At 41.2% G+C, this 17,848-nt stretch overlaps 1 protein-coding gene across 2 annotated transcripts in view; it reads left to right on the top strand.

The window, feature by feature from the left end:
- Window positions 1-17,848, top strand: part of ITSN1 (intersectin 1) — a 231,801-nt gene that overhangs the window by 155,735 nt on the left and 58,218 nt on the right. For both annotated transcript variants that reach the window (XM_032630426.1, XM_032630425.1), the window contains exons 20-25: window positions 2,275-2,522; window positions 5,202-5,361; window positions 8,757-8,962; window positions 9,740-9,822; window positions 13,773-13,939; window positions 17,247-17,292. In XM_032630426.1, the coding sequence (XP_032486317.1) occupies window positions 2,275-2,522; window positions 5,202-5,361; window positions 8,757-8,962; window positions 9,740-9,822; window positions 13,773-13,939; window positions 17,247-17,292 (910 nt within the window). The remainder of the gene's footprint in view (window positions 1-2,274; window positions 2,523-5,201; window positions 5,362-8,756; window positions 8,963-9,739; window positions 9,823-13,772; window positions 13,940-17,246; window positions 17,293-17,848) is intronic.

Here is a 17,848-nt window from a genome sequence, read left to right on the forward strand (position 1 = left end):
ACTTATCGTTCTTTACAACAACTATTATAAAACAGGTACTGGTATTATCCTTCATTTTACAGGTGAAGAAACCAAGGCACCAAGAGATTACACTTTGCCCAAAGTCAACCAGCTAATACTGTAGAAGTGGTGTTAAAACTGAGGCAGTCTAATTGCAGAGCCCTACTCTTAATCATGACACTTTGCAGTCTTTTTTTTTTTTTAATTTATTTATTTAATTTAGGCTGTGTTGGGTCTTCCTTATGGTGCGCAGGCTTCTGATTGTGGTGGCTTCTCTTGTTGCAGAGCACGGGCTGTAGGCGCGCGGGCTCAGTAGTTGTGGCTCATGGACTCTAGAGCACAGGCTCAGTAGTTGTGGCGCAGGGGCTTAGTTGCTCCGCGGCATGTGGGATCTTCCCAGACCAGGGCTCGAACCCGTGTCCCCTGCATTGGCAGGTGGATCCTTAACCACTGCGCCACCAGGGAAGCCCCACTTTGCAGTCCTGAGGCGGAGATTGTGTCTGCCTCACTCACTGCTGCCAGACCTTACCTCTTGTCCTGGGTCGTGTGGAAGGGGCAGGAACCGGGCTGTTTAACCCGCTGAGAAGCTGGGGAGGCCCCGGCTCAGGCTGACCTAGAAACAGCTGTGTTTCCAGTGCAAAACAGCAATAAAGTTAAAGTGCGTCGTAATATCACCAATAAATATAAACAAGAGAGAAAAGGCATCTAGCCATTTGAGTTCAGCAGAAAATAAGATCCAAGTGGGAAAAAAATGTCACCTTAAATCCTCATCTGGAGAAACAATTCGGGCTGCCCAGAAAAAGGAAAGAAAGAAGAAAACAATGCTGGGCGGCTGAATGAGAAGTGGCCCACGTGCTCACATTGATACAAGTGTTAGCACCAGAACTGTAAAGCCAAAAATAGAACCTTTGGAACTCCTTTTTGGAGAATTCTCAGCTTTAAAAACTGCTTTTACCCATGACAATAGGGTTCCTAAGGTAGAGCAGCAAGGAAGCTCTCCTATGGACTGAGTATTTTATAAATAACATGCAGAATTAAGTAGGAAGTCCTGTATTCTACTTTCTCCACCCCTACCCCAGGCATGTTTTTTTAATTCAAATAAGCTAATAAACATTATACCATATTACTCTACACTGAATACAAACAGGTGTTTGGTCCCATAGTTATTTGCTTTGGGTTTTTTTTTTTTTAACTGAATATTTGAATGGGTTAGAAAACTGGTATTTTTGCCACTGTTTCCAAAATCACTGTTAAGACCCTACATACTCATTTCAGTGATTTCGAAAAAGCAACATTAAGGTCCAGTGTTTTGCTCCTTAGGCAGTATATTATGCAATCAAAATAGGATAAGGCCTCTGACAGAACCTTATTTGACTTATTGTAATGAAAATAATTTCCTACTAGTGAATGTAATTGTCCTCATATTGATCTCCTGTTGCTCATAAAATAGTGAGGGTAACTTCTAAAGATAAGTAGAATCATTCTGGTGATTTTGACTAATCCTTTTGGTCAGAATTAAAATAAAATGCAAGCATTAAAAACACGAGTGTAATAAATCTCTGAAATTTTTTAACAGCAGAATTCTATATTCTCATGTGCATGTTTGTGAATATTAAAGTGAAATTTATACAAAAGAAAACTCTAGGACTTTAGTAAAATTAATTGTTGCTGTAAATAATCATTTCCTTAATTTTCTCGTCATGTATCTGTGGAGCTTTTAAATGGCTAAACACAGCAGCCAGTTTTACTTGCTGTAGAAAACATCTAAGGCTCTGTTTTTTATCTCCTTGTCCCTATGCTGAATAAGTACTGCTTAGCTTAGAGATTTTTTTTAGAGTGCTAAATTCATATTGATTGCACCCTTTGCTTTCAATTTTAAATAATAAACCTAAGTCAAATTATTTCTAATAATTACTTACTTCCTGAGTGATGAAGTCTGTCAATCACTTTCTAATTCAAAGTAGCTCTAAAAATTTAAACTGTAGGCTTTATTAGGATTCCTTATTGGTCTTAACTGCTATTATTAGGGGAAAAAGAAGAAGCTAAACAGGCACAAAAGACTAAGAACTCGAATTATAGCACCTACTGTTTCCTCAGAGTTAAAGTTTAGAGACCATTTTTCCAGACTCTTAGACTAAGAATAAAGTGAAGAAATGTCTGTGCCGTGTGTTAGTCTGACCGGGTCAGAGGCGGGGGCTTTGTTCTGGTAGAGTGTTTGGTGTCTTTAGGGGTTGATTTAGTTCCACTGAATTAAACTTTATGACTCTCCTGCAGGTGGATGAAAGCCAAACTGGAGAACCGGGTTGGCTTGGAGGAGAATTAAAAGGAAAGACAGGATGGTTCCCTGCAAACTACGCAGAGAAAATCCCAGAAAACGAGGTTCCTGCCCCAGTCAAACCAGTGACTGATGCTGCCTCCACCCCTGCACCCAAACTGGCTGTACGTGAGACCCCTGCTCCTTCCGCGGTGACCTCTGCAGAGCCCTCCACGACCCCCAACAACTGGGCCGACTTCAGCTCCACGTATGTGTAGGATGCTACTTCTGATGATTTTTGAAATCCCAGCTTAGTGATCTTTTAAGTGTTGTTATAGTCTTGGGTTGTACCTCTGAGTAATTTTCATGGCCACTTTCTCTGGTCTTCCGGCAAATTGTGGATTGCATTCTCTGACCTGGATTTAATTATATCATTGCTCAACAGTGATTTGCCCTGGGATAAAGTTAAGCCTATGACCCTTGTTTTGTTCAATAATTTATCTGTATCTTACATTCTTGTGGAAGAAATGGAGAACTACAGTTTCCTAATAATGTGCTTGACACCCATGACAGCAAATATTTAGAGTCATTTCCTGCACGGAAATAGCACTTTTTTTTTCCTGGACAGAAACAGAAATTGAATTTAGTCACGCGGTTTTGAATAAGATAGAAAGCTGTTTCCTGTGAAGCTTTTCTCTTTCATCAGTCCTGTACAAACGTACACCAGAGCGAAGAGATGTGTACTCTTGGCCACTGTTCGTGCTATGCCTTTGGTCATCAGGAAATGGCATTAAAAATAGTGTGTAAGCAGAGGTTTGAAAGCAGAGATGAAGCCGCTGTCCACGCTTCCAGTTATAGGACTGGTCTAGGTGTGCAGTAGTCTAAAAATATTTTATACCGGCATTCAAGTAAAAGGGACGTAAGAAGTGTTTAAAATTTGTTTTCAAGTCTGATCATCTTTCAGAAGAAACAAATTGAAGGCAAGGAGTCAGGGCTTAATGTTGGAGAAAGACCAGGTGGAGGAAATAGAGGAAAGAGAGCTGAGTAATGACCAAAGGCAGGAGGAAGTAGAGGGAAGGATGTAAGGAATAGCAAGTTTTTCATACTTACATTTTCACATAAATGGTTGAAAGTGCTAAAGAAGGTCCTCCCTATCTAATCTCTGCTAAAAAGTAGTCTTTTATTAGATGATTGAAAACAAGTTGAAATTCTCCTCTCGATTTTTTTTCTTAATTGAAGTATAGTTGATTTATAATATTGTTTTAGTTTCAGGTGTACAGCAAAGTGATTCAGTTATATATCAGTAAGTCCCCTCATACAAACCTTCAAGTTGCGAACTTTCAAAGACGTGAACGTGCATTCGCATGTCCAATCACATAAGTCAGTTCACGTGTCTGGCGTACATTGTCACATGGTTGTGTTTTTGTATACTTTACTATACTGTACTGTATAGAATATAGTAGTACAGTATCTTTATTTCAACCCCAGGATGTCGGGAAGCAAGCGTAAAAGCAGCAGTAATGTAGCTGGTACTGAACTGTACTTTTCAAGGCATTATATTGTAAGACTAAAAATGTTTTATTTATTTTTGTGTTTGTTTTTTATGTATTATTTGTGTGAAAAGTATTATAAACCTATTACAGTACAGTACTATATAGCCGATTATGTTAGTTGGGTACCTAGGCTAACTTTGTTGGACTTATGAACAGATTGGACTTTCGAATGCGCTCTTGGAACAGAACTTGTTCGTATGTAGGGGACTTACTGTATATATTTTTTCACATTCTTTTCCATTATAGGTTATTACATGACATTATAGTTCCCTGTGCTATATAGTAAATCCTTGTTGCCTATCTTTTTTGTGTATAGTAGTTTGTATTCCCTGTCTTGATTTTGATTGAAAAGTTCTGACTTGGGCTTCCCTGGTGGCGCAGTGGTTGAGAGTTTGCCTGCCGATGCAGGGGACACGGGTTCATGCCCCGGTCCGGGAAGATCCCACATGCCGCGGAGCGGCTGGGCCTGTGAGCCATGGCCGCTGGGCCTGCACGTCCGGAGCCTGTGCTCCGCAACGGGAGACGCCCGCGTGCCGCAAAAAAAAAAAAAAAAAGTTCTGACTTTTGAAACTAAAGCTTACACTAAAATTTTAAGAAGACAAGTGCTGTGTTTTCCAGGATTTTGTTTTGCTGTGGATCCAGTCAGTGTTACTCTCTTGCTCGATAAATGTGTGGTCTGCAGCTCTCCTGCTATAATTCCAGGCTTCTTATTTTCCAAACCCTGAATCAGGATGTGCCGTCTATCAAAGGAAATATTCTAATTTTCAGATTTGTTTATGTCTTATAAAGATTTTTAAAAAGTCAGTTGAATTTAAATCTGCACTGACACAGATGTGTTTATTTAAAATTATAAAATCGCAAAATTAAAACCATTCCCGATATCAGGTCAACAGGTTGCTGTAAGGATACCACTGGTAGTTACGATGGTATCCAAGCACATGGCCTGGTGCTTGCTGTGTGATGATGGGACAGAGAGATGCACCAGCCGCTGGGCTGGCATGTTTTCATATGTGGTGCGAAACTTCTTTTTGCTTATTTAGGATTGTCGTTACAAATGAAGATAATGATCACGAGAGGATGTTTCTCTGGCACTTTCTCGTTGCAGAGTATTTCTCTGTGTGGTATTTCATGTGACCCTCACAACTAACCAGAGTGGTACAATATTGTTCCCATTTTATCAACGAGGAAATCAAGATTCAGAGAAACGACTAGAATTTGCCTGAGACCCATTGCTAGTGTGTGACGGTCAGACCCAAACCCAAGTCCAGTGCTCTTTCCCCCCTCTTTGTTCTTAAACAAGCCAGAGGCACATCCTGGGTGTATGTTTATGGGGGGAGAAATGCCGGTGCATCGGGAAGTCCTTGCCACTCACGGTGGCGTGCTTCGCCTTCCAGGTGGCCCACCGGCACGAACGAGAAACCAGAAACCGACAACTGGGATGCATGGGCAGCCCAGCCCTCCCTCACCGTTCCAAGCACCGGGCAGTTGAGACAGAGATCAGCCTTCACTCCAGCCACAGCCACGGGCTCCTCTCCATCTCCTGTTTTAGGCCAGGTAACAGCATCAATGGGAGCAGGGAGGACCTCAAGTGCCTGTGTGGGGCGGACAGATTCAGCCAGTGCTTGTTGTCAATGTCATTTAGGAGTAAAGCCTTATTATATGCATCTGGGTCGGCTGACAGGGTGGGATCCAGTTCACGTTTTCCCAGTAGAGGGAATAGTGACAGTTCAGAGGATGGAGTTCAGACATTTGAACTCCATCTTGAACAGTGGGTAAGGGCTTCTTAGGAAACGGAGAGGGCTGGCATGTCAGACAGAAAATACTGTGAGAGTGTCACAGCATTTTTAATCAGCTATACTCCAGTATAAAATAAAAAGATAAAAAGAAAATAATGTGAGGAGAGGCTTTAGGTAGGAGGTCAGAGAGTGTTTCGGGAAAGTCGTGGGTCAATCCATTTGGCTAGACCATTGAATATTTACCCAAAAAGATAGACCGATTACAGATTAATGGGAAGCTCTTAAATGCCTTGCTAAGAAAGTAATTTCTGAAAGGATAATAAATAAAGGAATTTATTCCCTTATTTAATAAATAAAGGAATGAAATTTCTATAAATAGTCAAACGAAACAGCGAAATTGCCCATCTGGCAGGCATTTGGGGGTCAGGGACAGTTTCTGCTCGGGGAACAGCCAGAGTGAACACAGGCTCTGGGCAGATTCACGTGGAGGGTGGTGTGTGCAGGAGGATTCGAGTCGGGGACACGGGGGCACTGACAACAGTTGAAGAGGGTGGAGCCCCAATGCCTGTGGGAGCAAAAAGGAAAGGAAAGGTCTGGGACTGAGAAAAAGATTTGACTTTACAGGGGAACAAGGAAGGCAGAAAGAGAAATTGATTTTTAGCGAGAAGAAGTTGGGTTTTAGACGTGTTAATTTTAAGGTGAGGGGGGACAGCCAGGTCATTCTGTCTGGCAGGAATTGGGACATAGATCAGATCTCAGGAAATGAGTGAGCTCTTCAAAGGAGAGAGAGTGCACGAAGATGGAAATTGCACAGAGCGTGTGTCTTCTCTGACCTGGAAGTAGGGCAGCTCCTGAGAGGAGCTGTTGCTTTTCTTTGCATCTGTCCCAGCTCAGCAGGTGGCACAAGTGTCATGCTCAGCCCTGGTGACTCTGGTGGAGGAGGGCTCAGGGCCAGGAAAATGAGGCGAAGTTGAAGGCTGTTTCCAGAAAGCGGGGGTGGTGGTGCTCATATTATTAAAGGCGGTGGTCCGGGCAAAGAGGCAAGTAGAACATATCTGTGAATCTAAGTGGGAGCAGCACTAAAAGCACAGAAGACAGGCTTCTTTTTCTTCTGGGAGAGGAAGGGTGAAGAGAGGTTGGAGAAAGAGGGAAAGGAGTTTAGGTTGTGCTCTGGGCAGCTTTTTCAGGAGGGGCGCCCGAGGGCCTTCGGAGCATGCATAAAAGGACTTGCGTAAAGAAGGATGAAGCCTGACGTGGCTGAATTTAACCTGAATGTGTAACTGGTCATCACACATTATCCTGGCTTTCTCCAGCAATACTGCACAGTTTGGGACTAGAAATAATAATAGTAACATAAGCCACCCCTGTTAAGATTATTACTCTCATAGCTGCTCTAAAGATAGATCCTGTTACACTTTCTTAACCACCTTTTGAAGAAAGTGTCTCTGTTTTAGAGATGTGGAAACTGAGGCCTGGAGAGATTAAACAGTTGTCCAAGGTCACACAATTAGTAAGTGACAGACTTGGGATTCAAACCCAGAGTCCGTGTTCTGCCTGATTCCATGCTGGTTATTCAGGCGTCTCCACGTGGAAAGATGGACAGGGCAGGTGCAGCAAAGATTTCTCAGGGTGAGAGGTTATGAAATACTGGAGCCCAGGTGAAATGGCAGAGACTAAACGGAAGTGATGGAGAGGATTGGGCAACACAGAAGCACTGAGATCCACGGCTCCGGTGTGAGGCTCCCTGCAAGCACGAGGTGGGGACACAGTGGGCAGAGACTCTGTGGTCCCGGGGGCCATTTGGAATCCAGAGACCCCTCCTCAGTTCTGAAGACTGGGTGGAGTGTACAGTCGAGATGGAAGGAAATAGGGATGTCATAGGTCTAAGAAGGCGAGAACCCACGGAGACCAACATGGAAGCCGAAACTCTTTGACCTCTCATAAATTCTCCACTTGTCAGACATAATCACAGTTAAATGTCATTATGAAAATATCTTCTACAGGCAAGTCCAAGTTGGTTCTGAATGAACTGTCATTGGGCATTGTCCCTTGTTCTTGTCCATTTACGTATATAATTGAAAGTTGATGTTGTATTTTTTAGTACTGTTTTAAGATACTGTAACTGTTTTATGTTACAGTCTTTAAAAAGATAATAAATGCCTCACCCCACCTTTCCAGCCTCATCTCCTACTCCACCCCTCCATGAGACTAGGCCACATGCACCCCCAGATCGCGCTTCTCCTCCTGGACCTTGCGGGACAGCGTCGCGCGGCCGTGCCCTCCGCCTGGAGTGCCCTTCCTCCGAAGCCCTAGCTACCAAAATCCTTCTCATCCTTCAAGGCTCAGCTCAAATGCTGCCTCCTCTGTGAAACTCCCCGTGTCGCCCTCAGGCAGCATTAATCCCTCTTTTCTCTCTGTTCCGGCAGTGAATAGTTGGAACCTCTTCTTAGCCTGTTTCATTCTGCCGGGTGGTAGGCATAGTTGTTTGTATCTCTTTCTTCCTCATTAATTATGAGTTCCTTGGTAATAATATCATACTGCCCATTTTTATAGTGCTTTCTGGTTAATAAACTGTCTTAACCTAAATTATTTTGGGGAGGCAAAGATGGCATTTTATTCATCTTTGTATATGGTTTGCATATAGATGTATTTCTAGTAAATGAGGATTACAGTGGATTTATGCTTGCCAAACCCCTGTTCCTCTAAAAAGGAACTGAAACAAGCCTAATCCAATGCAAGGTGTATTTCCCTGTGTCCACCTAAACTAAGATATCAGTTAATTACCTTTTGAGATTATATAAGGTTTCTGCCCTGGTATTAATCCCCCACTAAACACCCAAATCCGATTGGAAATTGGCAGGAGTGGGAGTGCCCTGGGCAACTTGAGACTTAAAATAGAACCCAAACAGAAAAGGCACACAGCCAGGTGCAACGGAATAAACACGGACCTCCTGGCTTGTTTAAATAGAGAATTCTAGATGGCCCGACCACAGCTTTGTGAGTAGGCTAGCAGATTTTCACCTCCACTTTTGGAAATAAACAGTTACTGAAAACAGTGGAGCCTGTGGCACCAGTGCTGCGCTGAGGCGGGGTCCTCTGTGGCTGAGCATGTGCCTGCGTGTGCCCGTCGCAGGGGAGGAGCCGGTGTTCACGCCGCCTGAATGGGTACAAATCACAGAGTGATGAGAGGTCCTTTATGTTCTTCCACACAAGGGCGAAAAGGTGGAGGGGCTACAAGCACAAGCCCTGTATCCTTGGAGAGCCAAAAAAGACAACCATTTAAATTTTAACAAAAATGATGTCATCACAGTCCTGGAGCAGCAAGACATGTGGTGGTTTGGAGAAGTTCAAGGCCAGAAGGGGTGGTTCCCCAAGTCCTACGTGAAACTCATTTCAGGGCCCATAAGGAAATCTACGAGGTATGTTTGTATTTATCTGCTTCTATTGGATGAAAACCATGTCAGGCATGAAATTATTGTTTGCACTAGTTAAGATCCATAGATAGGAGTTGCAGGATTGTCTTGTCTTTAAACTGGATCTTTTAACTGCAAAAATTAGGGTACATGGCAACAGGGGAGAGCCTCTTACAGATAAATGGTCATTTTTTTCCTTGCTCATAGAAACCTGTATATCCTGTTTTTCATTGACTTATGCATGAGGGAATTCTACTCTGAGACCTGGAACATTCTTGTGGATTTGTTGGAGATTATGCCCCTCTTCATGCTTAGTATCCAGTACTGTTCCAGACGTACAGGACTACTTAGAGGCCCAAAGCATTTGGGAAAATTTATGGAAGAATGAATTATCTTTTTCATTAGGAAACTTATAGCATGCAACCTTAACATAAAGGTTATTGTTTAATTGTTCTAACCATGTAGATGGTCAAAACAAATTATGAGCTTCAAGAAGAGATGAAGAGCAAAAATACTGAATGAGCATCTGTCAGTCATGCTTTGAAACAGACCAATATGTTAGCTGTGTATCCAGCAAAGCAAAGTGCTGACAAACGAGGATGTGAGCTTAGAATCAGGCCTCTGTGGCCCCTTGTGATGTGTTTTGACTTAGCTGAGTGCATCTATTTCAGCTGTAGATTATCAATGCTTTAAATGTTAAACAGTCTTTAAAAAGAAAAGTCAGTGTCATTTGTACTGTTTTCTTTGAGGGTGAAAATTAAAATACTTTCCCCCCTCTTTCAGCATGGATTCTGGTTCTTCAGAAAGTCCTGCTAGTCTAAAGAGAGTAGCTTCCCCAGCAGCCAAGCCAGCCGTGTCAGGAGAAGGTGAGAACCTGACTCAGATCATGTTCTTTAGAAGGTGGAGGGAATCGTGTAATACAGTGAATGTTGGAAACGAAGTGGGATTTCATGTTTAAATAGTTTACATTAATTTACGTTCATTATATTAAACTCTAAGCTAAAATGAGGTTTAGCTCTTCACAAAGTCATAGTACTTTATGGAGACTTTTAAAATACTATCAGATATATTGATCATAAAAACTGAATCTTCTAATTATGTGTGATTATGAGCCCTTTGACTCTTGAAAGAGGCCCATCACAGTCACTAAGGACCAAGTTCTCTGAGCATCTCTAAAGCTAATTTGTGGTAGTTGCTATTTTTCTGACTTTATGCAGGTAAGTATTAAGGCTTAAAGCCATAACTATACAGTTCAGTAAAACTGTCACAGTAACGTCAGTGCCAGTTGTACCCCAAATGAAACAGAAGTTTCATTTCTGTGTTCCATGTAAATAACCACAGCAGATTATTTAGGCCTAAAAATTGTATTTTGAGTGTTAATTACACAAATAATTAATTGCTTTATTTCCTCTTCTTCATGACATAATCTTTTCGATTATATATGCCAATATATAGTATGGGTTTAAAAATGAACAAAACCTACATAATTCAGGCTCTAATGGTAAAAATCTCCTGTCTTTTCTTCATTTGGTCCAGCCATTATCAGAGTACTAAGTGAAGAATGAGCGCTACCCAAGTTAGACAGGCTTTCCATGTTGAAGTATGAGCAGTGTTTGTAGCTAACAGATGTCTATACAACTGTATAGTAGTTTTTCATAGGTTCCTTGAATAAATTCCACGAGGGTGGAATCTTTCGTTCAGTTTGTTTGCCATTATGAGACTTATATTCCTTAGAAACTTTGCCTTATGAAAAATAGAATTATTAAAGCAATTCTTTCAATGGAGACAGCAAGGGTTAAAATTTAATGGTATTTCAGATAGTAACAAAGTTACTTTTTCAAGAGGAATTTCAGAAGTAAAAATTTTTTTTTGGTTTATAGGTATAGCTGTAAAACTTCATCATCACTGAACAAATCCATTATTTTATTGTATCCAGTTTTTGCCATTACCGCCAAAACAATCATTAAGATAGTTCTCTTCATACATTTTTTGTCATCTTAATGACTTTTTTATCCACTGTTAGGAGAACAGGCAAGAAGGTCTTTTAAACACAGCACATGTAGTCAGTATTATGTCAGGCAAATTATGTGTGCCTCCCGTCCCCCCAAATTCAGTGTGTTTTATCCATTCAGTCTCACTGGAGCACCAGAGTTTGTATCCTGGCTCTCTCACCTAGTGACCATTTACTTTTAGTCATGCCTTAACTCCCTCATCTGTAAAATGGGCATAATAATCACCACTTGAGGTAGGAAATTATTACAAGGCTTATGAGATAATAATGTAAACTTTTGGAATAAAGGTCAGTAAATGTCTGCTACTCTTATTTCCTTTTTGCTTCATTTCCTGGATTTATCGATAGTCACTTAAAGCAGTGAGCTTTCTCATCCAAAGGCTGGTTTTTTTTGTTTTTGTTTTTTTGTTTTTAGCATTTTTATTGGAGTATAATTGCTTTACAATGGTGTGTTAGTTTCCAACAGCTGGGTTGATGAATGTTGATTTGTTTTGAAACATTGTACAGAGGCCTCTACACTTGAGGCCTCAATACGTAGGTTACAGATGAACCACACACATCCTTAAAGTTGGGCAACAGAAGAGAGTTAAATTCTAACCTCGGGTGACATTTATTACATCCATTTTGAAATGATTTAGGTATTAGAAATTTGAGGAGAGATTGCTGGCTTTTTGGAGGGGTGTGGGAGGGCACTGACATCTGAAATTCTGAGAAAAGGTACTTAAATATATTAATGGACCACTTATCAGTACTGTATTAAATGTAATCAGATTTCACGTAAACCAGAAACCAGATTAAATAGATGGTCAATTTGGTTAGCTCTTAAAATATGGGCTTGGGAATTGCCAGTGCCCTGTGTTACATGTCTGGGGAAGAGGGTCTGAGTGGTGAGGAGGCCCCGCATAGCGGTCCTCACGTCTCCCCGTTTTCATTGAATCCAGAAGGTCCTCGCAGATACCTGCGTGCACACAGGGCAAGTAAAGCCACAGTCTTTCCCGTCTCCTTGGTATCTTCTGCTGCAGTGTGAAGTTCAGCTAGAGTTCACGCTTCTGAAGTTTCTTAAGCATTTCGAAAGTGACTTCAAACTTTGGATCCATTTTAAGAAAGTGACTTTTAGTGCAGGAATCACTGGGAAAAGGATTGATTGCCAAGGATCCAACCTGAAATGGCCAAACATGAGCGAAGGAACAAGTAACGGAACAAAATGAAAAGGGAAGGGTCAGAATATTGAGAAATCCGAAAAAGGAATATATTAATGAAAAAACAATGTCCTTATTCAAGCTGCCAAACTTTGATTTCCTTGTGCGGGAAATCATTTTTCCAGTTTTAACTGTGGAGGTGTGTGTCACCAGTGCTGGAGGGCTAAAGACAGAGAGGCTTCTGTTCTGCCTTGTACATTTGGATGACCTTGTATCTCGGGGTCTGCTGGCCTCAGCCTACAGGTCAGCACAGGGAGGCTGAAGCAGCCCCTTGGAGAGCTGCCCACATTAGCATAAGCATTAGGAGGGTTTGTGTTTTTTGGTGTTTGTTTTAGCTTTCATTAGTGCCTCCTGCAGAGGCTCTTATAATGAGGACTAAATTAATTTAGTCCTCCATACTAAATTAATTTACATTAAGCTCTGCATTTAAGGACTATCATATGAAATTTTAGTAAGAAACACTCCATCCATCATCCATCATAAAATGAACTTTTCCGGTAAATGGTGTTTTTTTGTTTTGTCTTTTTTGGGGGGGGAGTTTTTTGCTTTTTGCATTTTAAAAAATACACAAAGGCCTAGGATAAAATGGACAAAAAGTGGAAATAAGAAACGTATGTTCATCTTTCCAGAAATCTTTTATTCTCTACCTAGTGTAGTGTCTAGAATTTTGTGTCAAATGATCTTTCTGAGAGTGTGACTTGGTTTCTAAGCCTTAGTAAAGTCAGCTGTTTATAATTCAAAAGAAAAACTTCCTCTGGAATGCACATCCTTCACATTCAAGACAGTAAAGAACATTAATTCTTGTCCTTTACGACTAAATTACATGAATAATCAAATGTAAGAAACTGTGATTTGTCTTTTCCACTTGTTCAGAAAGGCGTGATTATTTTCTGGGATTGGGTAGACACTACTTTTGTCAGCAGCCCACTCTACCTGTTTGTACTTGAATGACAAGTAGGTGTCCGTTTTTAACCAAAGAATATATATTTTAAATTTTGTGTTCTAACAGCTTCCTGCCATCTGTGTATATGGCACAATAGGACTTAAATTTTCACCGAGGCACTTGAATAATGAAAAACGTGTCTTATCTAATTTACATAAAGGATATACCATGTCTAAAAGGTTTCTAAAATGGTGACTTGGTACCTTCAAAAGTGAATCACAGATACTTGATGAGCTCACCAAGGAGCCTGGCATGTCAGTGCATCTAACCCAGTGCTCAGCATGACCTAGGTACTCAGTAAATGTTAGCTAAGAGTGACCGTGAAAACCATTTTCATGTAAAAAGAAACCATGGTGTTAAATCGGGGATCACTGTCAGTACTGGTGTTGGTGGACATGCAGTTGGGTTTTTTTGTTGTTGTTCCTGGTCCTGGGTCTTCACAGGAATTGTCTCCCCGGCTGCAGTTATTGAATTTTTATGTGCAGTCGGGGAATTTGGAGCCCAGGGGGTTCTGTAACTCTGCATTTTATCAGTGACTAGCCTTTCTCTTGAATGGACCTTATCCTAATAATTTCCTTATTCATAATCTTGCTTTTGCAAAGTTGTCTGGGATTTCTGTAAACAATCAAGCTCTCTCCGTATCTCAATATTTCTCCCCACCAGAATTTATTGCCATGTACACTTACGAGAGTTCTGAGCAAGGCGATTTAACCTTTCAGCAAGGGGATGTGATTTTGGTTACCAAGAAAGATGGTGACTGGTGGACAGGAACAGTGGGCGACAAGTCCGGAGTCTTCCCTTCTAACTATGTGAGGCTTAAAGATTCAGAGGTAAACCCACATTAACTGTTTCCTCTCCCTTTCTGTGCAGCGATTCTCTTTTCAGGGAGTCATGATGTTTGCCGGTGGAACATCATTGTTGGGTTTTGCTAAGTTCTGGAACGTGACAGCAAATACAGTGTGACCTGTAATTGTTTGAAATTGTCTATTGGTGCCGCAGGGTCAGCCTTGGCTTCCCAGAAGCAGAAGAACCCCCCCGGGGCTCAGTGGAGACTGCTCATAATGAGGCTGGTCTGCGTCAGCTGGGATAATACTCAGGATTCATCTCTATTCCTGAATGTAACTGACTTAGGATTCGGAGTAAATATTCTAGATTTAGTCTTCAGGGTCACTGATTTGAGAAACTTCAAGAAAGATACACAACAATATCTTGCCCATGTAGACAAAAGTATTTTGGTGATACTGGCCCCAGAATATTGGGCAGTAGAGAGTTTTTAGAATCTGTATTTTTGCCTACACACTAGGAAGACACAAGATCTAAGAAATTGGTACACTTTGGCTAGAACTTAGTATCTCCGTTGATCAGACACTGAATTTATTTATTTATTTATTTGTTTATTTATTTTTTGAGGAACGCGGGCCTCTCACTGTCGTGGCCTCTCCCACCGTGGAGCACAGGCTCCGGAAGCGCAGGCTCAGCGGCCATGGCTCACGGGCCCAGCTGCTCCACAGCATGTGGCATCTTCCCGGACCGGGGCACAAACCCGCGTCCCCTGCATCGGCAGGCGGACTCTCAACCACTGCACCACCAGGGAAGCCCCCTAGACTGAATTTATTTTAAATGCTGTTATCCTTACAAATTGGAAGTGTCTCCCCATTGTTGTTAATGGGGCCCTAAAAATTCAGTTGCATGAAGTGGCCTTGAGATAGCACAAGATTAAGGAAATGGTGGTGTGGGCCTACTAGAGTATGGAAGCCTATCTCGTAGTGGCCAATTTCAAGTTAGTGGGAATTTCAGGTTATAGATGTAGTCATTTAACAGACCCATGGCTGCCTGGGGAGCGAAGCTGGGCCTGCTATGGTAGTTCTTCCATGTCAGCCTTCTCACCTTCCGTGCAGTTCCTAGGAATAGTTTTATTTGCTGTTTGTTTTTTTTTTTTTTTAAGGAAGGTCATTGTTGTTTTGGGGGTTTTTGGTTTGTTTTCCCTTGCTTTGGTCTTGAGAGCAGCTTGCTGAAATTCCCCTGGAGGGATTTGCATAAGTGTTTTACCCTTGGAGAATTTGGCAGAAGCTAGAAAGAAAGTACTTCTTTTCTGTAGGACAGTCATCGTATTGTCCTCTGCAGACCTGGAGAGGGAAAATTCAACTCTTCTCCAGGCCAGCCAGTTATATCCAATAAGAACCATGGAGATATTTCAGGGGAGTAGAGGGAAAACATTAAAAACTAAACTGGATTTCTGCTCCCATGCACAAAACCTCTTAAAATGGCTTTACCTTTGGGATCAGTTAAACACAAAATACATTACTTGTATTATATTTTAATAAATTAGAGTTTTCTACCAAAAACCATCCAAAGTCAGTAAGTTTCAAAAAATGCACTGTGACATTTTCTAAAGGTAAGTTGAGTTGTAAAGTGCTTTCTTAACCGCAGCCTTAAATATCAGCCACAGAAGAACTAACAGTGCCAAAGATTTTAGACATTTAGCAACATTATTTCATAATAATGAAAAAATCAAAAAAGGCAGCTCTTCCATCCTACTTGGACATAGACTTCAATATTATAAGGCCATATCCCGCCAAACTTAAAAACCAGACCCAGCTTCAGATACCAAAATTGACCCGTGGACAAGGGGGAGGTTGTCCTAAACCTGCTTCCCTCCTCTACACGAGCAGGGCTGGGGCACGTAGCCTGGATCAACTTTTCTGCTGCATTCTTAAGAAGCGCCAGGATGGAACCTGGCCATCTGACTGCATCTCAGCGTAAGTGCTGGCTGTGGTGTTTAAAAGGGAGCACATTGAAGCTGCTTGAATTCTATCACTGGCTTGCTAATTGCTTTGTTCTTTTTATGGAATAGAGAGAGCATATTTAAGCCTGTACTGGGAAAGTAACTGGTCATTTGGAATCTTGTATCATTAGTGTTCCTTCATTTTGATATGCAGCCTATAAAAATTGCAAGGAAGATGGGTATTGTATAACTTGGTTAATACAGAAAGCATAATCAGAGTAAACATTTTAATTCAAACTTTCCCTGGTAAATGGTTATTGAATTTCAGTATAAATATAGGTAGGGACAATGATAAGTTGTGTTCCTGGTAGATAATTACATATTTTTATTATTAAAGTTACTCTCATTTAGTTAATTAAGCCTTTTGTTTTATTCTGTTTTAATTGGAATACTTAATTTACTGGAAGATAGGGACACAAGAGTGAAAATTAATCTGGAATAAAGCACTTTGCAAGGACAGATTACGGCCTGGCCCCGGTCCCAACTGAGTCTCTGCTGGCTTGGCTTGCTCAGCTGGTTTAAAATTCCATGAGTATCTATGAAGGAATTCAACCCCAGAGCACTTTTGAAACACTTAGTAGTTGGGGAAAAAAATGGTCTGCTTCTATGGGCTGTGTGTCCAGCATTACAAGAGAGATTTCAGTGTTTTAAACAGTGTTAAGGTTTGGGTGGAAAGGATATACAGGAGAGTGGCTGCCTCTTTGGGTAATGGGATGGGGGAAGGGGTGTTTGAATTGCCACTGTACTGTTTTCCTTCTTTAAAAAAAAAGAAAGCCCTAAAGCAAATGTACCAAAATATTAATATTTCCATGTATTGTTAATATTAATTTAATTAAAATGTTAATAATATTTTCACATATTTAGTCTCTAGTATATGGAGACTATAATAGACATCCATTGCACTCATGGATGTCTATTATAGTCTCTGTACTTTTTTTATGTGTGAAGTGTTTAATAATTAGCCATTTGGACATCAAGCATGAGCTTAGTGTTTAGGCTGTAGACTAACAGTCTTCCTGGCGGGGCAGCCCCTGTTTCACCTCACCAAGGGACGGGATGCGCCCATGTTATACACAGTCAATACCTGAGCCCTCTGGGGTCCTACAATGCCACTTACTTTGCTAATTTTTCTCTTAAGAAGAGAGTAAAAGCTACATGCTTTTAAAGTACTTATTTCGCCCCATGCTTTCCTTGATACAGATCATAATGTCAGGAGATACAATGCTATGTTTCCCCAGAATGAAAAGGGGAATTTAGGGGCTCAAGCGGGTTTGTGTCATCATTAATCGTTTTTTAAGTTGCTTGACCAAAACTCTTCAGTATGCAAATGAGACCTTCTGCTCTGTTTTAAGGGCTCTGGAACTGCTGGGAAAACAGGGAGTTTAGGAAAAAAACCTGGTAAGTGACAAACCCTGATGCTTATTTTTCAATATTTTAAATGTAATTGATAGTTGCTCCCAATCTTTGTTTATTGGAGCCAGAAGCCTTAAAAAAGAAAAGAAAAGACAAAAGAATCTGTCCGAAGAGTGGTTGGAGCAGATCCTTTCCTTGGAATCCATTAATAATGTATTTATAGATGATTATGAAATATGGCTGTTGCCTCGCACATGGAGAGTAGGGACATTACCAGACAACGTTCTCTTGGGATGTGAAGAAATAATTCAGGCAAGATGGTGGGAAGTTATAATGCATGAACCTGTAGGATTTGGGGTCAGCAGCTGCTTAGTCCTCCTCTCGTTAGGTTCAGGAAGCCCTTGTTTGTTTCCTGGAAGCATATTTAGTCCCAGGACATACATAACCGAGGAGATGAGAGAGCAACACGTATTATCAGAGTGCAGGTCCTATTAATTTAGAAGCCATTGGGTGGTTTTCCTCAGGTACACGGTGAAGGTACAAAAATCACAGTCATCCCTCTGAACTCAGAGTGTTTTAGTTTATTTAAACAAAATCACAT

Source organism: Phocoena sinus, chromosome 4 (assembly GCF_008692025.1).
Source record: "Phocoena sinus isolate mPhoSin1 chromosome 4, mPhoSin1.pri, whole genome shotgun sequence".
Taxonomy (NCBI): Eukaryota; Metazoa; Chordata; class Mammalia; order Artiodactyla; family Phocoenidae; genus Phocoena; species Phocoena sinus.